General features: G+C 41.6%; 1 protein-coding gene across 4 annotated transcripts in view; it reads left to right on the top strand.

The window, feature by feature from the left end:
• The window catches only part of COL24A1 (collagen type XXIV alpha 1 chain), a 256,970-nt gene that overhangs the window by 77,671 nt on the left and 152,597 nt on the right, over nt 1–26,702 (top strand). For all 4 annotated transcript variants that reach the window (XR_012905946.2, XM_075936387.2, XM_025183174.3 and 1 more), the window contains exons 8-12: nt 2,364–2,408; nt 8,400–8,453; nt 11,163–11,207; nt 14,669–14,722; nt 15,117–15,161. Coding sequence is in view for 3 of the 4 variants with exons in the window: in XM_075936387.2 (XP_075792502.2) it covers nt 2,364–2,408; nt 8,400–8,453; nt 11,163–11,207; nt 14,669–14,722; nt 15,117–15,161 (243 nt within the window). In the remaining variant the exon portion in view is untranslated. The remainder of the gene's footprint in view (nt 1–2,363; nt 2,409–8,399; nt 8,454–11,162; nt 11,208–14,668; nt 14,723–15,116; nt 15,162–26,702) is intronic.

Genomic DNA, 26,702 nt, shown 5'->3' with positions numbered 1-26,702 from the left:
AACTTGAGCTATGCTAATTTCGTAGCTTATGTCGAAATAGCATATTTCAACTTTTGGCACTGTCTACACACCAGTTATTTCAAGAGAGAGCACTCTTCCCCTGACTTCCCTTACTCCTCGTACAATGAGGCTGTGTCTACACTGCACCCCTTTTCCGGAAAAGGGATCCAGATGAGACAAGTCGGAATTGCAAATGCAGCGGGGCTTTACATTTTCCCGCTGCATTTGCATGAACATGGCTGCCGCTTTTTTCCAGTTCGGGGCTTTGCCGGAAAAAAGCGCCAGTCTAGACAGGGATCTTTCGGAAAATAAAGCCTTTTCCGAAAGGTCCCTTATTCCTGATTTTAAGAGGAATATGGGACCTTTCAGAAAAAGGCTATATTTTCCGAAAGATCCCTGTCTAGACTGGCGCTTTTTTCCGGCAAAGCCCCGAGCCAGAAAAAAGCGGCAGCCATGTTCATGCAAATGCAGCGGGGAAAATGTAAATCCCCGCTGCATTTGCAATTCCGACTTGTCTCATCTGCATCCCTTTTCCGGAAAAGGGGAGCAGTGTAGACACAGCCTGAGGGTTACAGGAGCTGGAGTAAGCAGTCCTTCAGCACAACATTATTTCAACATTATATCACAATAGTCTGCATCTATATACAAGCAGTGATGTTATTTCGGAATAACTTGAATTATTCCGAAATAACGCTGCTGTATAGACATAGCCTCAGACGCCTACATAACTTAAGTCCTGGTAAGGTGCTGTTGAAAATTTCACCCACAAACCCAAAGGAAGTGTTATTGCTTTGCCCTCTCAGTTTGTATTGCAGAGTCATTAATGCTGCTTGTCTTTTATTTAATGATCTTACCAACAGCATTTCAGAGGTGTGCCATGGCATGTTAATTAGGCAGTCCCTCCCATACTTATGTCACAGGTTAGTGGGGCTCACACCAGTGCTTGAACAGTAACTATGTAGACAGTGCTTTGAAGTTGCAGCTAAGGCTAGAGCTGAGGATCTGAAGCCTGTGAAGAAGAATGAAAAGGCAACTTCAAAGCACAGTCTACAGAGCTATTTTTAGAGTCCTAGGGTGAGACCTGCAAACCAGAGTCTCTGGACTTGGGCTGGGAGGCTTGCTTCTGTGGGCTGTGCAGGCACACAATTCAGATGTGCTCTGTGGCTTGTGATTTGCATATGGTGGCTGTTTGCATTTGCTTTATGTAACACTGAAGAAAGTTATCAGTTCTGTGTGTGTGTTTAGGTAATACCTGCAACATGGATTTTGAAAAAAAGGTTCCTTAATGAGCACATGTCTTTGGGACTAACATTATTTCTAAGCAAGTCTATTGCAAACTTTAAAGTGATTTATCTAAAGCTATTATCAAACAAAATTATTTCGCATTTATAATTTCACATAAGTTCAAGCCTTTGAGTTTGTTGCAACATAGGGGGAGGGATAGTTCAGTGGTTTGCACATTTGCATGCTAAACCCAGGGTTGTGAATGCAATCCTTGAGGAGGCCATTTGGGGCAAAAATTGTCAGGGATGGTAGTTGGTCCTGCTGTGAGGGCAGGGGACTGGACTCAATGATCTTTCAAGGTCCCTTCCAGTTCTAGGAGACAGGTAATCTCCATTAATTTTATTTTATTTATTTATTTTTATAGCTCTTTGCTGGGTGTACAAAATTCCCATTGACTTTGATTGGACCAGGATTTCACTCACCATCTGTATAGGCTAACATAATTATATTCAGTGTAAAGAGGGACAATAGTAAAGTTTGATAATTTAAAATTCCAGAATAATCTGGAAGATTTGCTTTAGTGTCAGGTAGATGGTAGTTTCATTTACTTGTACAAAACTATCAGCATCATATAGAATATTAAAAAAAAAGCCCATCTTACAGAAATCTTTTGTTTTCTTAGTTATCTTTTCCTAGAGAGCTTCTTGGAGCTCTCTGTGATGACTTTCTGGTTATGCCTATCTTAGTTAAATGAGCTCATTCAGAGACAGTGTTATGACAAGGATTTGGAAAGGGGAACAGTCTGGATTAAATCCAGCTTTGCAATAATTACAAGCAGATTGTTGCTAAAGGCATTTTGTCTACGTGTTACTTACGCTAACACAAATCTGCAACTACCAGTGCAAGTTTAGCAGGCATAGCGAGAAATCATCTATACCGAGGTAAACTTCTCTTTCTTCCTCATCCCACATCAACTTCTGAAATTAAGCCAGATAGATGTCAAAGAGAAAGAGATATTGCAAAATTCTTCTTGCTGAAGGAAAATACAAGGGGTGAAAGGGAAATCAAGACCTCCATTGCTGCATTTTGTGTATCTGAATATATTCTTTAAAGCTTCTGATCGTCTTTCTTACCTGCAGGGTCCCAAAGGATATCCAGGCCCAGCAGGTCCACGAGGCGAGCAAGTGAGTGGTACAGGCACTGTAACATTGGATACACATTTTACAAAGCATGTTAGAAGTATGAGTAAGAATAATGACTTTAAACGTGTATATCAAATAATTTCTTTCAATTGCTGACTGATTGAGGAACTGCTCAATGAATTTCATTCTTGACCAGGTGCTTAGTTACCATGGAGATTGGTATGACTTAAGAACCTATGTAAAATATAATAGACCAGCTTGTTTTCTCCAACTAATTCAGTGGCATGGCAGAAGTGTGTTGTGTAATGTTTTAGGAGGCAATTCAGATTCTTTAAGGATCTTAACGACTGAGATTTGTCAATGCACACTTAATCCGTGGATGGCAACATGGGAAGTGGCTGTTTGTTGCTTTCTTAAAGTATCTTTGATGTGTGTTTCAGAGGTAACACTTGTTAGTCCTCCCTGCTAGAGATAGAGGCCATGGCTGTCAACTGTAAACCCTTGAACTGGGAGTCAAGTTTTTCTCTTTTGTTTATAGTATTTAATGCACTGAATGAATGATCATGAGCTAATGATAGCAGTGATCAGAGGAGAAGGCAAAAGTAAGGAATACAAAAATAGATTTTAAGTTTCCAAAACTTAACTTAGCTCTACTTCAAGATCCCAAATAAGTAAACACAATCATTATAGTTCAGTTCCTTGGCTTCTGGCACCTTTTTGCAAGATAATTATCAGTGTTGTTCAGAAGAATAGCATAATTAACTGCAAGACCTGAGATCCAAAGAAGGAGCTGGTGAAAAGTGATTAACCAGAAATGAAAACAAGAGGGTAAATTGTGCATGTGCATGAGAGAGAGAGAGAGAGAGAGAAAGAGAGAGAGAGAGAGACTTGTATCAGAAGAATAATTTTGGCACTAAAGAAGCAAGTGTGTGAATTCTATTGAATAAATAATAAAATAAACTTCCATGTAAAATTACTGTTTGCCCAGCAATACTAAATATTGTCTGATTGCATCTCAACATACCCATCCTATTATAAATATTAGTATTCATAACCTGTTACATAATTTTGGAAATATTAAAAAACTAATTTTTTACAGCTGTTTTTTAAAGCACTTTGACAAGGAGTTACATAATTGCAGAGAATGGCCTGGAAAGAGTCAGGACAATGACAGTCATTTTGCATGGCAGTAGCAACAGACTTTGTGAATTTCAAAGAATCCCACTTATTGGCTGGAATTTCTACAAACCTCTGCCACAAGGAAAAAAGTTACTGTAAATATATCAAATGTGGAATTACTTAAGAGTAAAGCACAACTGGGAGTGAAAGCAAGCTCTTAAAAAGAACAGAGTAAATTTAAATGATTTGTTGCTGTTTGCATTTTTTTTTTTGTCAAAATCTGCACTTGGAATTTTTGGGATCTGATTCAGCCAAATATATCCATAGTGCTCTGAAGTGTTTCAAACTTTAGGAGACCATATATCCTGCTTCTGTGGCAGACCCCATTCAGAGAATAGTCAACCTCCCATATATGCTCAGAGCATGAAAGAAATCATGGAAAACAAGTGACAGAACCATCTTGGAGGCACAGCACTTACACAAAATAACAATTGCTTCCCACGTTCATGACTTCTGATGTCTGGGATTATTCTTCCTCACCAAGACCAGCTGCATGTAGTTCATGGAGGAAGTTCTGGTCTCCTATTAATGTGACTCATGCATGTGACAATGGATGGAAAGGTTGGACAGTCTTCAAGCCTGCCCTGTGGACTTGTTTTGTTTAAACATAAAATTTGGGGACGAACATGGCAGAGTGGAGGGAAAGAAGCTGACATTCTAACTTCTTACCTCCTCTGAATTCTAAATCTTATTAGGGGCTTTTGAAGAGGAGCTGATCATTGGAGAATCCCAAGGAGCTTCACTTCCCCCACACCTGCACCATGATTTTCTTCTCGTTTAGTATCTTTGGCCAATAACACCTCTTGTTATTCTTGATATCAGGAATGAACCTTGTAAGGGCCTTGCAGTCCAGAAATGTTAGGCCAAATCAGCTTCTCTAACAAATAAACAGCAGAGGGGGTACTGGTGCAGGAAAATTACATGAGATTCTCCAGGCAGAGGCCTGCTATGAGCATCTGTCCTGGAAGCTAGGCCTATATGCCCAGTTCCCGGGCATTGCAAAGTTGAAATGCCCGTGGATCCCCATGGAATCCCCAGTGAGGTGCGTTCATAAAGGAAACAGGGGAAATATGGTGAAGTTATTGAAGCCTCTTTGCATCTTTCATTGGTGGATTCTCAGAGATGGTTGGGCTGCTGATGCATGTGCTTTCCACAAACAACAAGGCCTCATCCCCAGTAAGGGCTTCTCTGTTCAATGAAGGATCTTCTGTATGCCTGGTGGAGGCAGGGTACAGTTGACCCATTTATTTAGGATGAGCAGATCCAGGTATGGAGAGTAACACCTGGGCCTAGACTTTGTGAGAATGATCACCTCTTTTGTTTTCCGCTTTTACATAAGGCATTGGAAATGATCAGATTTGGCTATTTCAGAGAAAAATTACCCAGATAAATAAGAATTCTGAAGATAGAATTCATTGTATGTAACTTTTCAGGTTTATGGATCTAAGAAGATCTTTGAACTATTGAGACTAGGTTTTGAAAAGCAATAGAACCTTTCATTTCACAACATGGAATCCAGGGAGTTAAGTACAACAAATGTTCAATTGTGGGTGAAGGAAGGATTTTGAAGCAGTAAAGCAAATTACAGCCTCAGTCTCCAAGTGACTTTGTACTAATTTGTGTTCAGTACATTTGAGGAAAAAACCAGTTTACCTATGCTTCCCACAATAGTTACTTTTATTATCTTAGGCTAATTTATACAGGGGGCAGTGCTGTGGCAGGGGTAGCTTGTGAGAGCTATAGCCATCCCAAAATTTGCTTTAGCCCTACTGCAGCTATCCCTCCCAGTGCAAAGGTCAAATGTTATGCAGAAGTAATGGTGGCATGCTATGGCAAAGCCATCCTTACTTCTCCACTGCTGCTGGCAGCAGCACTGCCTTCAGAGGTGGGTGGCTGGAGAGTGTCTGCTGCTGGTGCCAAACTCTGAAGGCATTGCCACAGCCAGCTGCAGCACAGAACTAAGGGTGGCATGGTATGGCATTGCCACCCTTTCTTCTGCAGTTCTGCACAGCGCTTCTCCCCCAAGTTTTTGTCTAGCCTACCTTGAATCCCCTCCTCCCAGGAAAAAGCCGGTGTCACCCCAGAATTTATATCACCAAACGTGAACCAAATTACACTCATTGGGTATGTCTACACTAGCCCCCTAGTTCGATCTAGGGAGGCTAATGAGGGTGACCAAAATTGCAGATGAAGCATGGGATTTAAATATCCCGTGCTTTATTAGCATGTTCCCGGCCAGTCACCATTTTAGAAATTGACTAGTATGAAGTAACTGCCCGTGTCTACACCTGGCAGTGAAACGTGATTCCGAATTAAAGCCCTAAATCGAATTAGCTGTTAAACCTCATTCCAGGAGGAATAACAGCTAATTCGATTTAGGGCTTTAATTTGGAATCTTGTTTCACTGTCACGTGTAGATGCAGGCAGTTACTTCGGGCTAGTCAATTTCTAAAATGGCGACTGGCCGGGAACATGCTAATAAAGCGTGGGATATTTAAATCCCGCACTTCATTTGCAATTTCAGTTGCCCTCATTAGCCTCCCTAGATCGAACTAGGGGGCTAGTGTAGACATACCCATTTACTCATGTGAATAAACCATTGAGGACATTGGAAGGTCCCCCATTGTAAGTAGTAAATTTGCACACACGAGTAATCCCATTTAACTGTTTGGTGGGACTATTCACGGTATATGTATCAGGATATGATATGTAGGATCAGGGCATGTATTGCTCTATGCATTACAGTGAAATAAAATAGCCTTTTTTTCAAAGAAACTGCAGCAGTTTTGACACCTTTACAAAATTAGGCCCAGTCCCGCATATGTTAACCATTACTCCATTATGGAGTCCCATTGTCTAAGCCTGCTGTTGACCCCTTGGTACTATTTGGGTCTCCAGTAGCATATAAGCATATTTTCAAGGGCTTTCTTTACTTAGCTGTTGCTACTTCAGTGACTTTTTAACGGTGAACGTGCTGTTGTCTTGCAATGAGAGCTGTCATTTTACTGATACTTCCCAGCAGGAAGTCCTAGCATGATGACATAGTATGAGATACAGAAAGGGCAGTTCAACATATGAAAGCATAAAAGAGGCATGAGACTTTGGAAGAGTTTGGAAGGTAAATTTTGATGTATATTTCAATGCTTTGTTTCAGATGAATTTATTTTATACAATTATGATATATTTTCTATCCAAAATAAACAACACATTGCACCTTGCAGATAAGGTGAAAGTCTCCTGCCTTTTTTGTGCTTTTATATACGGTATCTGACTATCAACAATTGATCAAGAGGGTAACTCCTGGTTCATTGTTAATTATTCATTTTTATTATATGAAATATATCTTAAATGTTTGAGGTTTCTTATTCTCTGTAATACAGGAGTCTCAGACTCCAGGCCCGTTGGTCATTCCCAGCTAGAGTGATTGCACAATCTGGCCCAGGATTCCTGGTGGGCGGGGAGACGGTCCATTACTGGACCCCAAGTCCTTCCCCTTCCCTCCATGACTCCTCATGGCACCCCATCCCCAAGGATGTGGCTTTGGCAATCAGAGGGGGTCCTGGCTTCCCATAGTGGCAGCAGTTCCCCCAGCCCACTCCCCACAGCGGCAGGCGAGGCAGAGAAGCAGAGCACAGTGGAATGAGTGCACTCACCCAGTGCACTCTGCTTCCCCTGTGGCTCCCGTGGCCACCATTGAAAGTGTGAGGAGGTGCGACTGCTGCTGCTGCTCAGTGACAGAGCCCCCAGTGATCCCTGGAACTATGACCTCAGGACGGGATGCCATGGTGGGGAGAGGGTATGGCGATGACAGAAAAGGGCCACGCTTGTGGGCTGGTAACGCACATCTATTCTCCACACTCCAGCCCACTGGGAGTCCCAAACCGAATTACACAATTACTTCGACCAGGGATGGCTCACAGGCCAGGAGTTTGAGGCCCTTGTTGCAATGTGATGTCATGGCTGGAAAACTGTTGATGTCAGAGAACCTGCTGGCAACCCCTTGGACTGTTCCATTTGTTTGTAAATATTTTAGTCCTGAATTGAAGGACTAACAAGATGAGATACACTTTATGTGTCATCACTCAGCTCTTCAAGTGCACTCCCATCCTAACTATCTTCACCACATCTCCTCTCGTTCTGCATCTTGCTCAACTAAAAGTTACACAACAAACAGTTGTCAGTTTGTCAACAATGAGCTTTACCACCTCACACCCAAGAACTTGCCCATTTTAGAAAAGCAGAATTTTCTTAAGTAGTCAAATACACAGAATGATTTACCGGGGGACTGGGGGTCTCTTTTGGAACTGTTTAGGGAGGAGAGTATCGGGGAAAGAAAGAGTTTACCCATTATTAATCTACTGTTAGTCTAGCTTTATCCTAGCACATTCACATTGAGACCGGTATAAGGAAACTCAGGTATACAAGGACACTCAGATTCTCCTTAAATTTGTTCCATAAAAACATAAATCTCAATAATGTGGTCAAGATCACTGTCAGCTTGAATGATCTCCTTCATGAATACCTGTCCCCTGAGGGCCTTTTCCATTGTGCATACCTGGTTTTGCCAAACATTGTCTAAGAGTTCTTTATTATGAATCAATGGGGTTTTTTTCCTTGCATTTCACTTGATTTTGGACTAATTCCCTCCATCTTCCTCCATCCTAAATGCTTTTGCAGTGTGTACACTGTTGCTCATGAGGTAATCACACTGATTTTAATTATGTATAAGGAGTGGTTTTTGTGGGCTTCTTTGCAGCTTACATAAAACACAGTCTTATGTTAAGAGTAAGCTCTTTCACGTTACCAACAAGTAAAAATGCACTAAACCTGATTACTTTTTCTCTTTCAATTTAGGGAATTCCAGGACCGGCTGGCAATACTGGTTCACTTGGTTACCCTGGCAGGCAGGTGCAGTAACTGTACAATAGAATTATGTTTTCCTTTTATAAACACCTTTTAAGTACTATACATTAGTTAACCTATGCTTCCCTTCCTTGCTTTGAAATTAATTTTCAAAGCAGTGCCAAGTATACATGGCCTGTTCACCAGCAAGGAGTGCTTTGGCAAACTGATCTAGCTCAAAAGGAGTGTCTGCCATCATGTAGAATTGATAATGTCCCTTCTGAAAGTACCATTTTCTAAATCTGCTAGGACTGCTAATGGCATTACTGCATAGGCTGACGCTGTATCACTAATACTTCAAACAAGCCTCCTTTCAGAGGCATCATTACCAGAAGTGATGTAGAGCATTGTGCCTTTAGCACTGGGCACATAGGCATAAACATAAGGATGGCCATACCGGATCAGACCAAAGGTCCGTCTTGCCCAGTATCCTGTCTGCCGACGGTGGCCAATACCAGATGCCCCAGAGGGAGGGATCACAAAAGGTAATCCTCACATGATCCCTCCCTTGTCACCCACCTCCAGACAAACAAGGCCAGGGACACCATTTCTATCCATCCTAGCCATTGTCTAAATTACACGGTGGATTGATGCTGTAGCGACCAATCCACCGGCTGTCGATTTATCGCATCTTCTGTAGATGCCAACCTTACTACACTCAAGATGCTGTGGTGGGTATGTTGGTTTCAGCTACACTACTTGGGTAGCTGAGGTTCATTGTAGTGTAGACGAAGCTTGTGTGGGTTAGACACCTCAATTCTTTTACCAAATTACAGAGCATATAAACCCAATTCTCCTCTTTGAAAACCTTTGTTGCTTTCTTTCTGTTTCAACTTTGTAACATTTAATGTTCAGATAAAACAAGAAGCATTCTGCAGTAGTTTCTACTTATTTGCATACACTTATTTTTTCCCCGTTGAAACTAATGAAACTGTTTCTTTCTATAATATATATGGCAGGGGTGGGCAATAACTTTAGCTGGGGGGCCACTTCAGAAATTTTTGAAGTGGCTCCGGGCTGCCCCAGAAGGGGTGGGGCCCCAGGCAAGAAGGGAAGGGCCAGGACACTTGCGTGCTTCTCCACCTACAGACCCTGATTGGTCTGGAGATGGGAGAGTGCATGAAGTCTTGGCCCCTGCCCCCATCAGAGAGAACTGCCAGCTGTTCTGAATGGCTGGCCGTTCCCTCTAGGCATCTGCGCCTTTGGCAGCAGGAGAAGATTTTTCGCACTTCCCCGCCCCCAGGTCAAACAGAGCCCGGGAACGGGGGAAGCACAGGAAGTCTCTCGCTCCTTGTCCCCACCGTGCAAGGGGGCACTGCACTTAGAGTCAATCACCAGCTGAGCAGCAGCTGGCATTTGACTCTAAGCACCACGTGCCCCTGGCAGGGCGGGAAGAGATTTTGCCCTGCCCCCAGACACTGATTGGCTTGGGGGACAGGAAATGTGCATGAAGTCTCTCACTCCCTGCCCCCACCCTGCAAAGGGTGTGCGGTGCTTAGAGTTAACTCTGGTGGTTGACTGTAAGCGTTGCATGCTGCTGGCAGGGGGAGGAGACTTCATGTGCTCCCCTGTCACCAGTCCCTGTTTAGTTTGGTTGATGGGAGAGTGGCAGGGCATCTGCAGGCTGGATAAATCCACGTGACAGGCTGGATCTGGCTTTTGGAGGCCCATTTGCCCACCCTTGATATATGGGTCTACACAGCAGCGTTATTTCAGAATAACTGATTTTGTTTCAAAATAACACATCTACACAGAAAATCGTTCTTTCGAAATAACGTTGAGATAAAAGACTTCTTATTCCAACTCCTGTAAGCCTCATTTTATGAGGAGTAAGGGAAATTGAAGGAAGAGTGTTCTTCCTTCCATTTCCTGCTGTGTAGACAGCGCCAAAAGCTGAATTAAGCTGTTTTGACTTCAGCTACACAACTGATGTAGCTGAAATTGTGTATCTTAATTTGACTTTTGCCCTGCTGTGTAGATGTACTCTATGTGGGGAAAGAGCATGTTAAAGAGCTTTTTCATTCAGTTAATTGAGAGAGGGAGAACCAATGTAACGTCAAATAGCTATCAATGCAATTTATTTGTAATATTGACTTTTATATACCTGGGACAGACAGATAATTCAGTATATGCAGTTGGTGCATTGAGGGGAAATGTCAGTCACTTTATCTAATATTTAAACTATGTGAGCCAGATTCAGTGCTTGTATTCATCTATTGACCTCAATGGAGTCATGTCTGCTTGAATTTGACCTAAAGTCTGTAAACAATTTCAGCATTTTACTAGACCAACTTTATAGTGGCTGTGTATTAAAAACATGTTTAAATAGTTTATATAGTAACTGAACGATAATATGCCAACATTTAAACAAACAAAATGCTTTGAGTATTTGAAATAAACTAACTGTTCTAGCATTGGTTAGAAATTTCTAGAACTGCATTAAAATATTAACGTTTTTTAAAAGTTCCATAAAATTATTTTCACGCCAAGTTCACAGTTGGATAGAAGATTTCAACTGGATTGGGAAGAATGTTCCAAAAAGAAATAACTTTAATGTAAAGGAAGTTAGAATCTCTGTTTAGAGGTTCGCATGCCACCCATTGTAGAGAAAAGTGCATTGTCAGTTTGGAAATTATCAATTTTTGTTATAGTCCTTTTAAATCTAGTGTTTCCATTTATTTCAAATGAAGTGAAAGTCATGTCTTCTTATACTAGGGTTTAGCTGGACCAGAAGGTAACCCAGGTGCTAAAGGTGTAAGAGTAAGTAATATTTCTAAGCATTATCACATGCATGACTGTATTTTTACACATATAGTATGCAGTAGATTTGAGAGATTTCATTGTATTGTTAGTCGCATGGCCATTAGATCACTCTGTCTATTGCAGAATTAGTTAATGACAAGTTGTATTTCACTAAAAAGTTGAGGATATTTTTTCTTGCCTACATGCAGTATAGAATAATCTCGTCTTTCTGCTCTTCCTTCACTTGGAACATATACAGACATGAAAAGAAAGAAAAAAGAACCTTGGGAGTGTGTGTGTAGTGGGGGAGGCGCATGGAGGGGAGGAGGCTGTTTCCTGCCTGGAGCGTTATTTCTGCAATAGAAACTGTCAGGAGTGAAGGCAGATCTAGCATTTGTAATCTACTAGTGTGACAGCAGTTGATGGGAGGAAGCAATCTTGTCACACAAAAAATGTGTGTCACCTTCTGCTAGCCCCTAAAATATTTCAGTTGTTATCTTTTTCAACCTAAATGATGGATACAAATCTGAGCGCCTTAAAAATTTAAGCTTTGCTTGGATCATTCCAGTGAGTACAGTTTCAAGGAGAAAAGTGAAAAAGTTTCCTTTTTCACATATACACATATATGTAAAAACCCTTAGACTTTATTTCTTTCAAAGTCACTGCCCTCAACAGACCATCAGACTTGGATCACGTGAATACAATACTAACTGTAAAGTGTAACCTGAGATTTGTAATTGCTTTCCTCTATAAAGTTCTCAAGCTTCTGTTTTCACCCTCGCCCATCCTTGTCCTTATGCAGAATTCCATTATTGGATAGGTTCCTGTGAAGTATACTACGTATCTTATGATGCTGTCAAGCTTCTGTTAGAACTTCTCCATCGTGTTGCTGAGTCTGTGTACTTGTATCTTTTATTGCAGATATTTAAAGCCATCATATGCAACAGCTTTATGAAATGTCACTAAGATTTGCTCTTCTTAAGTCCAGTTTCATTTATATGATAGAAGAGATGATTCTTTTGTGCTTGTGGGGATCTTCTGTCCCACATGGCCCTCAACCCTCCGATATTTTTTTCTCTTGCCCCAAAGTTCTCCATAAACTTTTATCCAATTCCTTTTCCATTTATACAAGAGAAAGGTGATCCCAAATTTTCCCATTAAATTGCCTGCCAATCTCTTATTACTGTGTGCCAATAGGTATGACTGTTCCATGATTGTTAGTATGAATCATTTTGGAGCAGTCTCAGAATGTCATGTTTCAAAGGGTGTCTTCTATATGGTATTCTCTGTCAGATATTGCCTACAATGTTGACCCAGAGACATGTTTTTTTGCCATTGTCCCATTCAGTTATGTCAATATAATTTGAGTTCTTAAGGCTAGAACACACTCCTAGGATAGGTCTGAAGATTGCTTATTTAAGGGTTTTGTGACAATGCAGGGAAAGAAAGCTGCATTTTTCCCTAATGTGTACCTACAAGGGATGGGGTAAGAAATTTCATTACATTCAGAGGATTGTGAAGATAGATGTAAAAACTGATATAGATTCTTTATATCAGTAAATGAGATGCTGCACCTGTCTTTGTGCATTCTTTCTCAGAACCTCTATGTGTAGAATCACTCCATTGTACTTTTTCATGCCAATTTGCACTTGAATTTGTATACGTGTCTATCACAAATGTACAACTGTGAAAATGTGAAAGTGAGCTGTGGAAGCAATATATAATGGACTGTAGCACATAAAAACATTGAAGATTTGAGAAGAGGTTTAAACTTCTCAGATCATGGTGGTAGTTTTCATCTCTGAAGAGCTAGGAATTTAAATAGTTGGTACATTTAGGGGTGGATTTTTAAGTGTAATTTAAAAAAAAATACATTTCCCAGGATAGCTCCCTGTATATTGCACTTATTTTCCTCCTTAGTATAATCCTCCTTTTATAGGTTTCACATTTATGAAAATGGGCTGATCAGTTAGATAAATGTGACTTCCTTCAAGTCAACTTAGTTTTCTGAATTGCACATATCCAATTCAACAGTGGAGTAATCACTAATAACATTCTCTTTGTCTATTATTAAAAAGCTGGCCATGTGTTTTACTCAACAGAGAATTATTGCATGAGAAGCATTGCCTACTCTTTATAATTTTTCATTCTATTTAATATTATGAATTTCTTGTGTAACTCAGTTTGTTGTGGGGCTTCTGCTGTTCTCCGCTATATTGATGAAAAGTAGAATTGCTTCCTCAATCAGTCAGGGTACGTCTACACTGCATCCCTAGTTCGGACTAGGGATGCAAATGGAGACGACCGAAGTAGTTAATGAAGCAGGGATTTAAATATCCCAGGCTTCATTAACATGATCTCGCCGGAGCGCTAGTTCGAATCACAGCTGATTCAAACCAGGAAGTGCACGCCGGGACGCGTTAGGGCTTTAGTCCGAACTAAGGGCTTTAGTCCGAACTTAAGCGTCCCGGCGCACACTTCCTGGTTCAAAGTGTTATTTTCATATGAGAATTTCTTCAGTTTAACGTTTCTACTTTCTTAATTTTTTTTATTCATTTAATTGGAAGTTAATTGGATATTTTGAGAACAAAACACGGGGATGTGGCCTCTCTGTTAACCAGTGGTTAGCATGTATCCTATCGCAATGGTATTTTTGCTTTGCTAAAAATAGCAATGTAGCCACAGTGGCACAAGCAATGGGAGAGAATAACTGCCTCAGATACAATCCCATCTGAGATCCTAGGCACGTACTCCCAATACTTGAGCCATGTCTACACTACACCACTGCAGCTGAATTTCTTTTTGGTGCACAAGCTCAATCAGAGTTAGTGTAGGGTGCCTCCTAGAGCCAGAAATTGCAACTTCTAGCTCAGAGATTGATACACCCTCAGATAGCCTCACTCTCTACATGGAAAGAAAGCATGTCATGATGCAGTGACAATTAAGCTAATGCTTTACAGTGTGTGTGTCTCATTGGTTTTTTTTAAAGGGATTACTAATTCTCCCCTTCTATTTAGGCAGGTAGAGAAAAGAAATCTTGGTCATGTTTTAGTGAAAACAATCTAGCTGTGACAAGATAAATTTGCAGAATAATTCCTTTTGTAGTAGAAATCTCACAAACTTAATCACAAAAAATAGACTTAATTCCTCTTTGAATTACATGTGGGGAATATTGTTAATTTGAAATCTTATTTGTAATATTTCTTTGGTTGGAGCATTCTGAGGCTATAGAGTGTCATTTGGGAATTGTTTTGCCTAGTATGGTAATTTGTATGTTACATCTGCATTAGTGGATGATTGTCACTGTCAGTTGGCTTTGGAGGGTGGAATCCAGCTACACTGAAATCACTGGGAGTTTTGCCATTGACTTCACCTGTGAATCTTACCATCTCAAACTGCTATATGTTGATAAATGGAGCATTGTTTTTGAGATGCAACCTTTTAATGAAGAAATGTAAGAATTATTTATCTATTTTAAGGGTTTCATTGGACCTCCGGGGATGGCAGGACAGCCAGGAGCTGAAGGAGAAAGAGTAGGTTTAGTGAAACATTTAATATTTACACATTTATAAATATATATCCATAACTGTGATCTTGAACTAACGCTTACTACTGTTGATATGAAAAAAGTTTTCCATTGACTTTAATGACAGCCAGAGCAGCCCTTCTCAACATTCTAAAACATATTAATTTAATTCAGCTCATATACCTGGAGAGATGAGATCACATTTTTTATTTCTCCTTTGCATTCTCTCTGCTCATTTATAAGAAGAAATGGATACGGTATCTGGTTTGTTTTGGGTTTTTGGTTTTGGTTTTTTGCAGTGGTTGGTTTTAGATTGCATGTGCATACCAATAATATGTAATTTAATTACTGTTGAAAAATATATATTCTGTAGCTTCTCTTTTCTTTTCCATTTTTTTCAGGGCATTCCAGGACTGCAAGGAAAAAGGGGCCTTAAGGGGAGACTGGTAAGGTTTCTAAAATGGGTTACTACTTTTGCTGCTAATTTAAATGGATAATGTAATTAAGCATGTATTTTTAAGTAGCTGAAAATGTTGGTATTGTTTTGTTCATAAATAATTTTGTTATTGTTTGAAGCACATAACCTTGCAGTACTGAAAAATGACAACCTGTTAAGTAAATTTATTAATGCTACTAATACATTAAATTAAGAATTCTTAATCTGATGGCCAGTTCAGTCATTAGAACTACCAACGGGTCAAAAGGTACAGAAAAAAGCAGAGGCTTTAAAAAATGTATGTTAATGCAACATAGATTTTTGATTCCAGATTTAATGTAGAAACCTGAGTCAGGTGTTGGCCTGAATACAAGTCCAATGCAGTGTCTAATAATTTCAGATATTTGTGGAAAAAATAGTAGGAAGCAACTGTTGGCAAGTTAAAAGTATTCCCTACTTAATACAAGGGTATTTTTGCATTTGAGAACAGATGTAAATCTATTAGGCATATACCTTCCTAAGGTTTACAGTATTTCTGATAGGTTAAAAAGCTGTTGCATGATCTCTTATGTGCCAAGTTCTTTGTTTTCTGCCACATGGTTGTACTTTAAGACTTTTGCTGTCTGGAAGTAAAATGTTCAGAGGGAGATATGCATAGCTCCCATTGATGTACTTTTTTTATTTGCTGCATGGTTATTCAAAAATCATGTAAAATATGGCCCAGCTTCTAATAGGCCTGAATTTTGAGATAATCAGTGTATATAAAAAAAAGTACTAAAAGACACTCCTGAAAGCCCTAAAATAGAAGATCTTATTTAAGTTTTAATGCTACAGACTAATGTGTCAATCAAAAAAGGTGAAATTTAGTAAAATAATCAGCTAACAGGATAGCATGTTCAGTTTTTTTTTGTCTACCTCAATGCTACTCATTTCTCATTGGAATCACATACTACTTTATGCATCCCAAAATTGTACACTAGCAGATCCATGCTGTCAGTACCTCACAATAAGTGCATTTAGCCAGGAGAAGATTTTAAGCTTTTCTGAGAAGAATGGGCATCCAGGTAAAAAAGCAGATGGATCATTTTTTTTAAAGAATGAAGTGATACTGATGGGGCATTCTGAAAAGCTGTCTGGAACTATAATTTTGTCTTCAACTGAAGGAACCTGACCTCTGGTTCTCAAGATAGCATGATATCTTTAGTTACTGGGCTGCTCCTTGCTACATAAGTAGCAGAAGTGATAAGAAATTTGTTTCCTGTCTACAGCTAGTCACAGATTGCGCCTATGCCAGTTTAGTGAGGACTATTAACCACAGAAATCCATCTTTAAATAGTTTAACACATGGTAGTCCACTGTATAAGTAACAGAGGTCAATGAAAGCACATTGGCCTAGTATTCTGCACATACCATTGGCTTTTCACTTAATGCCTCATCTATTCCTTGATACTGAAATCAGTTCCAAGACCTTAGTCCTTATCTTTAAAGTACTTGTTGGGCAAAGGTTTAGTTCTCATACCACCCAAGCCTTCAAAGCACTTCAGTAGGTGCTTAGATCTTGGTACTTTCCCCAAATCCAGCCCAGTGGTCTCAGGGTTACTCTCTTATAAAGTAGGAGCAGGATGCCCCTCTCACCAAAGAAATCGTGGCTGTGGAATTACCAGTGTCCAAGAGATGAGCCCAGCCTTTCAGTTCCAGGTGAAATGCAAGATTCATCTTTGTGCAAACCTTCCATCAGTAATAATGAGGGGAAAAAAAGGCCAGCCTAGTACCATTGCTTTTGGAAGAAGGCAAATCCCAGAGATTTTGGAAAGCAGCATAAAATCTGAGAGGTGGAAATTAGTGTCTTCTACTGAATAGATATGATAGTTCTTACCATTTTTAATATAGCTCTCAATGCCACAATGATGGATGCTTTCAATTGCTGGTAGATAATTGTGCTTGCCATCATTTCATCTACTGTCTAGATGGCATTTAATATGCTATAGCAAACATCAGCCATGAAAAACATCTCTTTAGGATTCAAAATGCTACCAGTTAGCAGATTAGTTGAATGGCTATTAGTATTTGTAATATCTACCAAATCCATGGTCCATTTTGATCAATTCACAGTCATAGGATTTTAAAAATAATAAATTTCATTATTTCTGCAATTTAAATCTGAAATGTAATAGTGTTGTATTTGAAGAGGTCCTGACCCAAAACGAAGCTTTGGGAAGGGATCACAAGGTTATTGTAGGAGGTGCTGCATTAATGCTACCCTTAATTCATGCTGGAGAGTGATGGCTGCTAGCCAGAGCTCAACACAGAGGGCACAGCCACCGCCAGCAGTAGAGCAGATGTAAGGATGGCATGGTATGGTATTGCCAACCTTACTTCTTTGCTGCTGCCTGTAGAACTGGGCTCTCAGTCAGTTGCTGTCACTCTCCAGCCACCCAACACTGAAGGCAACAATGCAGAAATAGGGTAGTAATACCATGACTCCCCCTAAAATAACCTTGTGTCATGCCTTCAACTTGCTTTTGGGTCAGGCCCCCAGTTTGAGAAAAACTAATCTCCCTTATGAAATCTGTATAGTATAGGGTAAAAACACACAAAAGACTAGATTTCATGGTCTGTGACAAATTGTTCATACCTGTGATTTTGACAGGGCCCTAGTAATGTCTTTGGCAAATTTTAAACAGAAGAAAATATTACATTGATTGAATTCCTTATGATAAAGATTAGAGTGTCTGAAATTGCCTGAATTTCAAATTAGTTGGATCTACAGTATGTTTTAAAGAAAATATTCTGTATTCTGTGTCCCATTTCCACATTAAGTATGTAATATATAATATGCATGTAATATGAAATTACTTTTATACAATACTACCTTGTTATATATGCTGCACAGTATTTCTCATGCACTATTTTGAGCACATTTATGGGGGAATATATAATATAGGATTAGTTACAATTAATACTCAACTGACAAAGAAGGTCTTATAAACTACATGAGCAACATGCTAGTTCAGTTCCCTGTAACTGTGTGAAAACTCTGCAGAATTGATTTATATTAAAAATATGAACGTTCTTGTTTCCTAGGATGTGTTATGGCAATATACAGGCAGTCCCCGGGTTACGTACAAGATAGGGACTGTAGGTTTGTTCTTAAGTTGAATCTGTATGTAAGTCGGAACTGGCATCCAGATTCAGCCGCTGCTGAAACTGACTGCCAGTTCTGACTTACATACAGATTCAACTTAAGAACCCCAAGTCAGCTGCTGCTGAAACTGATCAGCAGCTGATTCCAGAAAACCCGGGGCAGAGCAACTGTGCCTCGGGCTTCCTGTAGTCAGGGCTGGTCAGTTTCAGCAACGGCTGACTTAGGGACGCCTGGGGCAGAGCAGCTGGGGTGCTGCCGGGTTGGTCCAGTAGTGCCCAGAGCGGCGCTGCGGGACCAACCGGCAGCGCCCCAGCTGCTCTGCCCCAGGGTCCACAACAAAAGCCTGGTCTGCTGGGGGAGGGGCACACTAGCTGCGCCCCCCCCAGCAGACCAGGGACACAGGGAGCAAAGCGGCAGCGGGGGGGGTGCCTCGCCTCTGAGGTTTTGCTCTGGCGCGGGACCGCTTTGCTCCCGGTGCCCCTGGTTTGCTGGAGACGGTCCCCAGCAGACCAGGGGCACCGGGAGCAGCTTTTCTCGCCCCGGAGGTCAAGGTGGCTGACCGCTGCCTGTGAGCTCCAGGGCGAGAAAGCCCCGTTCGTAAGTGCGGATCCGACGTAAGTCTGATCCGCGTAAGTCGGTGACTGCCTGTAGTAGATTATATTATTAATGTAATAAAACATTTGCTACACAGTAGTATTAGTGCATTTTCAGTTTTAGATTATTTTAACTCTTTCCCTAGATAGGAAATGGTTTTTTCTTTTTGTTAGTGCCCAAATTGTTCTTCTCTCATCAGTTATAAAACTCAAGATCATGACAGTGGAAATATCATGATCAGGGATCCAACAGACTCACCAGGCCCCTGGGCAAGGTGGGGAGGGGTTACCCCATGCTTCTGGAAGGGGCGGGGCCTCAGGTGGAAGGGGCAGAGCAGGGGAGCCAGCCCTCAGCACCACCCAAAGAACACCACACTGGTGCCCCCCCACTCCCTAGCCATGCATGGAACATGCCATGTGGGGTTGTGGCAGGAATTTTAAAAGAGCCCAGGGCTCTGACCACTGCCACTCCTGCAGTAGCAACAGCGTGAGGAGGGAGCCGTGGGCCCTTTTGAATCACCGGAGCCCAGGGCAATTGTCCCCTTTGTTCTCCTCTGCTTCTCCCCATCAACGGGCCTGGCTATGGTTAATCTACTTCCTTGTTGTTTTCTTTTTTCTGTGTATAAATCACTATCTGCAGTCTGAATCTGAGACCTAGTAATTGGGAAAATTGCCTTATTACTTTCTGCATTTCACTTTTGATTTAACTATTAATTTTTATTTAAAAAGTTGTGTCGTCATATGTGGCATCTGGAGTTTAACATCAATTGGGACAAACACCCAGACAAGAACAAGCTATTTTTCTTAAAAGAACAGTAAATTAGCCTTTTTACTGTGTCTTCTCAGAAAGTAACCTTGAATGAGCAAAACATATTTTTAATACTGTAGCACCATGTAAAATCCCCATTTTGCACATGTGAAATGTCACCAAAGTCTGTTCCATTTAATTGTTAGCACTATGAATATCTGCTAAATTAACAGCGACATAAAGAATAAATGCTACAGTCTATTCGTAATATGAAAATCTCATACTTTAAAATTAAAATTATAGATTATCATTTGTGAGCATCATGATCAGGAAGTGAATAACATTTTCACAGTGTGATTGACAGGCTGGATAGATGGAAATGGTCTAAATTATTTTTGCTGAAAACTGAGTTTCAAGGGGTTGAACACCTGGTTACTTGAGCAGAATTTTCTGGGAAATTAACACTCATTGCTTATTTGCAACAAAACACAAAAATCAAGCAAACAAACAAAAAGAACATAAGAACATATGAACGGCCATACTGGGTCAGACTAAAGGTCCACCTAGCCCAGTATCCTGTCTGCCGACAGTGGCCAGCACCAGGTGCCCCAGAGAGGGTGGACTGAAGACAATGATCAAGCGATTTGTCTCCTGTCATCCCTCTCCAGCCTCTGACAAACAAAGCCAGGGACACCATTTCTATCCCCTGCCTAATAGCCTTTTATGGACCTAACTTCCATGAAATTATCTAGCTTCTCTTTAAACTCTGTTATAGTCCTAGCCTTCACAGCTTCCTCTGGCAAGGAGTTCCACAGGTTGACTACGCGCTGTGTGAAGAAGAACTTTATTTTATTAGTTTTAAACCTGCTACCCATTAACTTCATTTGGTGTCCTCTAGTTCTTCTATTATGGGAACTAATAAATAACTTTTCTTTATTTGCCCTCTCCACACCGCTCATTATTTTATATACCTCTATCATATCCCCCCTCAGTCTCCTCTTTTCTAAACTGAAAAGTTCCAGTTGCTTTAACCTCTCTTCATATAGGACCCATTCCAAACCCCTAATCATTTTAGTTGCCCTTTTCTGAACCCTTTCCAAGGCCAAAATATCTTTTTTGAGGTGAGGAGACCACATCTGTACACAGTATTCAAGATGTGGGCGTACCATAGTTTTATACAGGGGCAGTAAGATATTCTGGGTCTTATTTTCTATCCCTTTCTTAATAATTCCTAGCATCCTATTTGCCTTTTTGACCACCGCTGCACACTGTGTGGAAGTTTTCAGAGAACTATCCATGATAACTCCATGATCTCTTTCCTGATTTGTCATAGCCAATTAACCCCCATCATACTGTATGTATAGTTGGGGTTATTTTTCCCAATGTGCATTACTTTACACTTATCCACATTAAATTTCATTTGCCATTTTGTTGCCCAATCACTCAGTTTGGTGAGATCTTTTCGGAGTCCCTCACAGTCTGCTTTGGTCTTGACTATACTAAACTGTTTGGTATCATCCACTAACTTTACCACCTCACTGCTTACCCCTTTCTCCAGATCATTTATGAATAAGTTGAACAGGATTGGTCCCAGGACTGTCCCTTGGGGGACACCACTAGTTACCCCTCTCCATTCTGAAAATTTACCATTTATTCCTACCCTTTGTTTCCTGTCTTTTAACCAGTTCTCAATCCATGAAAGGACCTTCCCTTTTAGCCCATGGCAATGTAATTTACACAAGAACTTTTGGTGAGGGACCTTGTCAAAGGCTTTCTGAAAATCAAAGTATATTGTATCTACTGGATCCCCCTTGTCTGCATGTTTGTTAACCCCTTCAAAGAACTCTAAGGGTATGTCTACACTACCACCCTAGTTCGAACTAGGGTGGTTAATGTAGTCATACGAACTTGCTAATGAAGCCCGGTATTTGAATTTCCTGGGCTTCATTTGCATGTTGCCGGGCGCCGCCATTTTTAAATGTCCGCTAGTACGGACTCCGTGCCCACGGCTACACGCAGCACGAACTAGATAGTTCGGATTAGGCTTCCTATTCCGAACTATCTGTGCGCCTCGTTCCACAGAAGCCTAATCCGAACTATCTAGTTCGTGCCACGTGTAGCTGCGGGCACGGAGTCCGAACTAGCGGGGATATAAAAATGGCGGCGCCTGGCAACATGCAAATGAATCCCGGGAAATTGAAATCCCAGGTTTCATTTTCAAGTTCGTATGACTACATTAACCACCCTAGTTTGAACTAGGGTGGTAGTGTAGACATACCCTAATAGATTAGTAAGACATGATTTCCCTTTACAGAAACCATGTTGACTTTTATCCAACAAATTATGTTCTTAAAAATGCCTCACAATTTTATTCTTCACTATTGTTTCGACTAATTTGCCCGGTACTGAAGTTAGATTTACCGGTCTGTAATTAGACTTACCGGTCTGTAAAAAAGAACAAGCACCTTGGGCTAGAGTCATCCAGGGTATGTGGAACGAGGTGTACCGGTAGTTCGGAATAGGAAGCCTAATCCGAACTACCTAGTTCGAGCCGCGTGTAGCCGCGGGCACGGAGTCAGAACTAGCGGACATTTAAAAATGGCGGCGCCCGGCAATATGCAAATGAAGCCCGGGAATTTCAAATCCCGGGCTTCATTTGCAACTCCAGTTGCCTACATTAACCACCTTAGTTCGAACTAGGGTGGTAGTGTAGACATACTCCCTGTGTTTGAGAGGGTTTCAACCAGTGAAAATTCAGGAGATTTGTATCAGAAATTCTGACAAAAGGAATAAATAGGCAGCAGGAAATGGAAGAAAACATCTCTTCCTCACAGGACTCTTAAAAGGCCAGTGCAGTCCAAATACTTAACTGTGCCAGCAGAGGGATTTTACTTGAGGATGCCTTGTTTGGCACAGCCCTCAGCCACCTTCCCCATCAGAGCAGCTCTGTAGTCAGCTACAAATTAGAGCTGACTATTTATGGACCAGCAGAGTGTACATAAAGAAGATAGGAGTGGTGACATCAGTGTGGTAACAACTATAATGTCCTCGTGACTTCACTTGTAGTAAATGTAGCTTGGTCAGTTGAGCATGTCTGCATTTTGTTGTGAAAAGCCACATTTCTCTAATTAGAAATCCAAAGGGATTTAAATGGTGTCTGAGTGATGTGGGTACATTTACACAGTTGTGTGAAGGAATGTACCAACCCACACTGGACCAGCAAGGGTTAACCAGAGCTACCTGGCCAAGAAAGCCCTGACCCCACAGCCCTGCTGGGCATGCTCCAGTTGGAGCATGGTGTGACGTAGTGGGGGTACCTGGCTGGTTTCTATGCTGCTGGCTCTGGGGTAACCCCCACTGCTGCCGTGGGTACCAGGACCCAGCAAAACAGGATGAGTCACTATGCAAACCAGTATGGCCAGACACCCCCCATGGAGAGGAACAAAGGAAGGTGGAATGCTGCCCTGGCTGGGGGGCAGGGCTGGAAGAGAGTTAGTTAGTTGCTGTCTGAGAGCATGGAGGAGACAGCCTAGGGAAAGGGGCTGGAGTTTAGGGGCCCGGTCTCCCCCATCTCAAGGGGGCCTGAGGCATCCTAGCCCAGCTCTGTGACCAGATTACATCTGTGCTGTACTGTATCCTGGAGAGGCAATGAACTTCCTCTATTCCACCGGCTGGTGCAGTCTGTTTGTGCCATTTCGGGGTGCAGGAGACGGGGGACCCCCAACGCGCCGTCACACATGGTATAAAGGCCAGTGGAGCAGCTCAGTCAGGGCTGACCGCTGTGGAGGGGCTGCCAGAGCTCTGGAGGAAGTGCTGCAGACAAACCGAACCGCGGAGGCCAGTCAGTGGGGAATAGCAGGAGAAGTCCCCAGTCTGGAGGGGAGGAGAGAAGAAGCCAAGTGCCATGAGTCTACTAGTAGGAAGCAGCCAAGGGCGGGGAGTTGAAACCATGAGAACTCATGTTTCAGGTGGATTCCCTGCTGAGCTAGTGATGGGACTTGCTCACCACTGACAGGACCCTGGGCTGGGACATGCTGGAGAGGCTATGCCCGGGTCCCTGTTATCCCAGTTCCATTAACCCCAATGCAGGGGAGCTACAGCTGTGATTACTGATTCTGGCTGCTAGGCCTTATTGCCCTGAAAACAGGGAGTGTAGATACTGACTTGGCCACTAGGCATTACTGCCCTGAAAGTAGGGGGGTACTGCTACTAACTCTGACTGCTAGGCCTCACTGCCCTAAGGGAAGGGGGTGATTACTGATACTGGCTGCTAGGCCTCATTGCCCTGAAAACAGGGTGTGTTGATTACAGACAAAAACCAGCAGACCTCACTGCCCTGAAAGAAGGGAGTGGGAACAGACACTGGCTGCTAGGCCTTATTGCCCTGCAAACAGGGTGTGTTGATATTGACTGTGGCTGTGAGGCCTTATTGCCTGGGGAACAGTTAGGGTATGTCTAGACTACAGGCTTTTGTCGACAGAAGTTTTGTCGACAGATACTGTCGACAAAACTTCTGTCGACAAAGAGCGTCTAGACTACATTCAGTTCTGTCGACAAAGCAAGCTGCTTTGTTGACATGGCAGTGTAGACGCAAAGGACAGTTTAGATGCGATAACGCCTTCTGTCAACAGAACTCTGTCGACAAAAGGCGTTATTCCTCGTAAAATGAGGTTTGCCAGCGTCGACAAAACTGCTGAGTTCCGTTATGTCGACAGAACTCAGCGGTAGTGTAGACGCAGGTTTAGTTTTGTCGACAAAAGTCCACTTTTGTCAACAAAACCCTGTAATCTAGACACACCCTTAGTGTTGATTATTGACTCTGGCCACTAGGCATCACTGCCTTTCAAGAAGGGGTGTTTTCTGCTAGGTCGGACTACCTCGGTGAAGATGGAGTATAGTGATTGGCCCTGAGCCCAAGGGACTGAGCCACACATGGAGTGGAGCACTCTTTGGAAAGTCTTTGAGGTCTAGGGCCCTGCCCCTGAGGGGGCTGGGCATACCCACCCCATGACAAGTTGTTAGAATATGCAAAGTTCCACAGAGCATGGAGGATGTTTCAATATTGATCTGGAGAACATTTGACCAATTAAACTTTCAGGTGTAGTCACAGACAGTAATTCATCAGGACTAAAACTCCTTGGGTGAAATCCTAGCCCCACTTACAACACTGGCAAAGCTCTCATTGACTTCAGTAGAGCCAGGAGTTAGGCTAGCATAATTCCATGAAGTGTGAGCTGACTTGTGGTTTATGTTAAATAACCACATACTATGCGACAGCTTATTCAATTTTACCCACCTTTCTCCTTTTTGTAACTGATATTTTTATTTCTATTAAAATGCAACACTCATTCATTGTAATGATTGCAATTCAAAAGTCAGTATGTGAATTAGAATGATTAACTCAAATTCATTCACATTCTCATTAAAATATGAAGAATTATGAGCCTATTAACTTGCTGCAAGATAATATATAGACTGCTAATGGTTTATTTATAGAGGAATAGGAGTGGAACATATTGACTGAAACAAAATAAGGCATGAAAGAAAAGAACAAGACAAAATATAAGTAAATAAGACCAAAGCAGACAATATAAGACAAAACAATATGAGTTGGAACAATTCAATGGTTCAGTGGTTGTGGAAGAGAGAAGAGTTCGGCAGATTAAATCTCATGTGTCCAGCACTCTCTGGTCTCGCAAAATCCATGGTCTGGCATGATATTAGTTAGCCGAATGTCCACTTATCATGGGTTTGGCCAAGTTTCCTGTGGTCCCATAACTGTTTATTTACAGCCATCAATCCTGGCTCTCGGTGTTGTGTGCTGTTACTTAATTCTGTTTTAGCCCTAAATGTCTTCTAAGCAGTGGAAATGTTTCTGCTAAACAATATTGACCTCCCAAGGTTTGGCAGATTCTCTGGTCAGTTCTTGAAGGTGCCAGACTAGAGAGGCTCAGTTTAACTGTATAAGATGCTTCTCTCTTATACAGTTAAACTCCAGTTCTTATGGCATTAAGGTTAAAGGCTGGTTGTTTTGATTAAAAAAATATAGCTGAGGAATCCTAAAACTATTTTGCGTTAGAAGATAAACTTCCCACCTTTCCACTGCAGCAGTTAAGGTGCCTTTTCCTGACCCACAGTCCATGTTTAGCCCCTGGTAGGCATTCCTCTCCCCTCTCCCAGCTTTTAACTGAAGGTATTCAGCTCTGCTACTTCACGAGCTAGACAACCTAATGAAAGAAGTTGAAAGGGCTAAACTAATAGTCTTTGTGCCCCAAGGCATGTTTGAGCATAGCCCCCTAAAGGTGAAAGGTTAGTAACTTAACCCACTCTTGCCGTTATACAGAGAGGAAAATATTGAAAATGTCTGAGAGCAGAAGAGGTAATGTTTATAGAATAACTACATGCAGGATGAAACTGTTCCCTCAAGGCTATGGGAATGGAAGTGTGGATCCAGTTAATGAGAATTGTGAATTCTAACATGCACACTCACAAATGTTTGTAAACCTCAGTGGTAAATACTCACAAAATTTGTTGTAAGTCATGGCTTATCCTGGGGCTCAACCGAGGGTGAAACATAACCAGGAACAAATGTTTATCTCTGAGAATAAACTTTTGTGGAATCGCTGCACTAGAGTTTACAGTTGTGTTAGCTCAAATAATTCAAGTTAACTAAATCATGTAGCTGAAGTTGCAGTATGAACAAAGCAAACCCTATGAGAATGCATTAAGAAGGTTAGGGAGGGATCAGAGTGATTGTGGATGGACAGCTAGTAAGTGCAAAAATGGTGTTAATCCATTGGCCGAAACACCTGTGAGAGTGTAAATATAGCAAACTGTGTGCAGTCTAAAATACTATGCTAGCAACTATGAACTAGGGACTGTAAAATTTCAGTTAATTGGCTAATCGAATAGTCTATACAATTTGTCTCGACTATTCGATTACTTGGTAAGGTTGCCTCCATCTTTGAGGCTGTTGCTGTTGCCACACTTCAAAGGCAAAAGCACTGTAAGGAGCACAGGGCCAGTGGGAGACTCAAGCAGTCCCCTGATGGCCCTGTGCTCCTC

This window comes from Pelodiscus sinensis, chromosome 9 (genome assembly GCF_052426305.1).
Source record: "Pelodiscus sinensis isolate ZL-2025 chromosome 9, ASM5242630v1, whole genome shotgun sequence".
NCBI classification, from domain to species: Eukaryota; Metazoa; Chordata; order Testudines; family Trionychidae; genus Pelodiscus; species Pelodiscus sinensis.
The sequence above is the reverse complement of the archived record's forward strand: the minus strand, read 5'-3'. Positions and strand labels throughout refer to the sequence as shown.